This window comes from Anoplophora glabripennis, unplaced genomic scaffold (genome assembly GCF_000390285.2).
Source record: "Anoplophora glabripennis isolate ALB-LARVAE unplaced genomic scaffold, Agla_2.0 scaffold4233, whole genome shotgun sequence".
Classification (NCBI taxonomy): domain Eukaryota; kingdom Metazoa; phylum Arthropoda; class Insecta; order Coleoptera; family Cerambycidae; genus Anoplophora; species Anoplophora glabripennis.
This window is the reverse complement of record NW_019420307.1, coordinates 1,043-5,384: the sequence shown is the minus strand read 5'-3', so window position 1 is coordinate 5,384 and position 4,342 is coordinate 1,043. Positions and strand designations below refer to the sequence as shown.

The 4,342-nt window shown below is 28.0% G+C and overlaps 1 protein-coding gene across 1 annotated transcript in view; it reads left to right on the top strand.

Annotated features, from left to right (window-relative positions):
- Positions 1–528: 528 nt before the first annotated feature.
- The window catches only part of LOC111692857, a gene marked incomplete at both ends in the record, with an annotated part of 4,822 nt that continues 1,008 nt past the window's right edge, over positions 529–4,342 (top strand). Inside the window, 2 exons of the mRNA XM_023456984.1 lie at positions 529–658; positions 749–955. Coding sequence (XP_023312752.1) covers positions 529–658; positions 749–955 — 337 coding nt within the window. The remainder of the gene's footprint in view (positions 659–748; positions 956–4,342) is intronic.

Here is a 4,342-nt window from a genome sequence, read left to right as displayed (position 1 = left end):
AATTCAATAAAAATATTTCACCATCACAAGTATTCAATTTAGTAATACCGCTTTTTAGCAATAAGATGTTATAACAATCTACCGGTATTTAACAATATTTACACTCATAATAACTAATTTAAAATGAAGACCCTGAAGAAATGCTTATTACAATATTTTTCTTTTTATCGAAGTACGTAACAACCGTAGTTTCATTCATTATATGGCCACTGGCGTTTAACAAATGATAAATATAGTAGAATAGGATTAGCGCCGCTAGTCATGTGGAAGCAGGAGAAAGCATTTAATATTGTTTATTGTAGCTCTTGGATGTTTATATTAAGTTCAAGGTCACTATGGTGTATGTCATTATCCTGTAAATGTGAAATTTATGTTTACGTTTCGTATAATATGAGTAATATTCAGACTTAAAAAAGGTTAAATTTAAAAATCTTAAAAATTTAAATTATTTGTATTATTATGCAATGATTAATTTTGCTTAACTAACAATAATCATAATATTTAGTAATACCTATATGTGCTTTTCAGATTTTTCAGCAGAACAGTTTGTGGAAAATCTCTTGAATGAAGGAAGCAAAGTACCCTGTGATGAAACTTCAGATGCTTTCAATAACAATTTAAAGTTACCACCATACTATGATGAACAATTGTTCAAAAAGTAAGATTTTTTTTTTGAGATTAGGTACTAGCAAATTTTTCAATATAATACAATATATCTCCTGACAATAATTTTATTTGCTCTTTTTAGGGGTCAAGAATTTTTTTACAGGAATATATTCGGTTTATTCTTAAGTAAATTTCTAGGACTGATAGCACTTTTAACGTTACCTTCATCTGTAAATATACTAGTTATGACCAATATGTCAAGTACGGAAATGTCAGCATATAAGAGATACATGGCTACTATTTTCCATATGTGCCTGTGGTACGACGAAAAATTCAGACCCGGATCAAGGTAAGATCATTTCACATATTATATATTATATTGGATAATTTTACGAAGAAAAATTCGTATAAACGTACCTATGTAGTAAACGGCTTAATTTCCAAAATACACGGTACTATTTTTTTTAAAGAATATAACATTTACGCAAATATCTCTGAAGATATTTGTCATATAAAGTGATGAAATTTGGAGTGGTGACTTTACTAACAAGGAAGTTTATCCAAGTGTCAGTCACCGATTTGATTGAGGTTTCACCATATTGTAAGGGGGTAAAAAGCACCCCTAAAGTTTACTCCCAAAAACAGTTTTTTCAAGAAATCACTGTTTCTATACAATTTCTATACAGTATTTCTAACCCCAGGTTTTATAAAGGTAAAAATTATTCTTTTTCAAATATTTGCTCGACAAAAATTACAATTTTTGAAAATCAAATATTTACAAAAATAATTTTATTGTAAAAAAAATCAAATTCTAAAGTTGATGTATTTCAGGATTTTTCATAAAAGTTTACTCCAGGAGGGCAAACTTAAAAATAAATAGTGCAAGTATTTTAATAAAAGCACAGAAAATTGCGAAATTTCGCTTATATAACCTATGTTGAAAATACACCTTTTAGGTACACTGTTAAAGCCTTCACAAGTTTTGTTTGAACTTTTTTTTTGTTATTACCATAGCAACTTCAGTATAAAGGACGCCATCTCGGAAATTTTTAAATTGTCATAACTTCTAAATGCCTTAATCGATTTCAAGAAAAGACGGCTCATTTTAAAGTACTATTAATAAAATTTATTTTTATGACATGGGTATAAAAATATTATTTTCCTGTCCAACGGTAGACGATTCTTATCAGAAAAGTTTTGTAATTGTCTCCGCTTACTAAAAAAATTAATTGCAATGATATAGATTTTTTTCATGGCTTGATAGGTTAAGGAAAACAAATACACAAACCGGAGGTCGTTATCTATTTTCGTTTTAGTTATTGCTAAAATAGTGAAGGTGTGGTAGTACATCATCCTTTATTTAGTTCTCTAAATAATATTGACAGTCCAAACCAAAATTAAATTGTCCTTAAAAAGTACTTGCATTATTTTGAAATATCTGAGTATTTATAAACATTATTGTTCCTATAACGAGGCAGGCTATGCCCTATGAAAATAAACAAATGAAAAATTGTGTCAAACGATACTCGTGACAGCTCTTGCCTCTAGAGTGGCGTTACCCCTTTTGTCACTTGCTGAAGTTTCATCACATTAAATATCTTCAGAGATATTTGCACAAATATTAGATATATTTTACAAACAAAATTTGCATTCTGTATATAAAAAATTAACCAGTTTAGGTCGAAAGTTGGTGCGAACCTAAATAATTTAAAGAGTCGGGTAAAATGTTAACTATATTCTTGAAAAAAAATGCAAAAATTAAATTAGAAAATTATATTGTTTTTAATTGTAAGGCGCTTTTACTTGAAAAGTAATCAAAATACAAGTTTTTGATGTGTATAAAACTCTGACATAAAATGTCACCGTTTCAATATTGAAATATCATTAGTAGGTACCTAATTTTCTTATAGGATTTCAAATAAAGTGATAGATATTCCTGTACTTCAGATTTTTTTCAAAAATGCTTACAGTAAATTGAAATTAGAACAACTTTACTAATTTATCCCACTTTCCATTACCTTTCCATTACGTGGTACTGCTATTTTATTACATATTCGTTTAGGCTAATTGTACTAATTGGCTTCAATATACCTACATACGTTTCTATATTTATAGAAAGGTAAACATGCCTACTGCTTAAAAAGCGATATTTTTAATGACTTACGGAATTTCATTACTATCTATTTGATTTCTCATTTTTGTTGTTTTTGTTTAAAACATTTTATTATTATAATCTTTCTATATTCGCATACTTCTGCAATAGGCATTTCAACTATTTTTACGTTGAGATTAGAGAGATTAGTATTTACAACACCTACAGGAAACCACTGCACTTATTTTTGTCTACAAACTGTTATTATACTAAAAATGATTTCTTTTTAAATAACTAGGTGATGAATTTGTTAAAAAATATTTTATTATCACTTTGTTTTATACAATTCAACTACAGTTTTAAACTAGGTCCTAGATGTATTATTTGATGTAATGCTGTATAATTTTATCGATACATATTTATAAATTTGAACTAAATAAGTATTATTATTAATATACGCTTATGTATTGTAAACAAGTCTATTTTGACGCTTCACGACCACTGTAAGCTTATGTGAATAAACATTATTATTATTATTTGGGTTACGATATCGAGGACATACCTAGTAGTTTACAGGATGTTTCCTGTACAGTATATTTTTTCGCAATAAAGGGGATAAGTTATGTGTAAAGTATTACGTATTGTGTATAAATATTACATTATTATGTGTAAATACAATAAATGATGCAAATATGTGCAAATTGTATTAGTAAATTATTAGTATAGGCAAATCAAATAGGTAGGTATACCGGGTCAAACTAGGTATAAACAATACTCAACGAAACTTTAGCAATCGAGTTTATGTCACAAATTTGCAAAAATAGTTCCTATAAATATGTGCCCAGAAACGCTTCATTTTCGAGGCACAGGATGTTCCAATTTGAAAAAAATTTACGTAATCATGACGCTATGAAAGCGAAAAATATTATTTACCCCTTTTCTCTCAACTTGCTGTTTGCTTACGTTTTAGTATATGTAGGTATATGGGGCATTCCATGCTAAACAGCGAGGTTGTGACCTGACCATTTTTAGTATTCTCGATTTTTTGTATTATTTAGTACTTACCTATTTAGAGCAGCTTCCCCTCAAGAGGTTAGACTTTGAATATTTTGGGTAAAACATTTCAAACACCTATAACGTGTTCGTTTTGAGATGCAGTTTAAAAAAAAATGTAAAAATAATGTTTTTAGTTTTTTATTTTTAAACCAAAAAGCGCATTTTGAAAAAAGTTGGAGTTTTTTTTTTCTTGAAAATATTCTGAAAAAAATCGTCTTTCAATATGCAACTTTATGAGACAGGTTCTAGAGTGGGATCTATTTTTATTCTATTTTTTTAAAATAAAATTTTTATTTTTTGTTTTTGTTTTGCAGATAATGTACGCTATTAAACCAAATTTTATTATTGAAGTAAATCGCGATGACTAATTGTTATTAAATATCTAAATTATATTATTAATTATATATTATTATATATTAATTAAATATTCCGATTTTTTTTTAATATTAAAAAGTTTATTTTGCATAATGCCATAATGCTTGTTATACAGGGTGTCCCGCATAAGAACCGACACAGGGCAGGTGCATGTAGGGGTGTCCAAATTATTGTAATTTAACCAAACTTACCTATATACAAAGTTGCACCCCT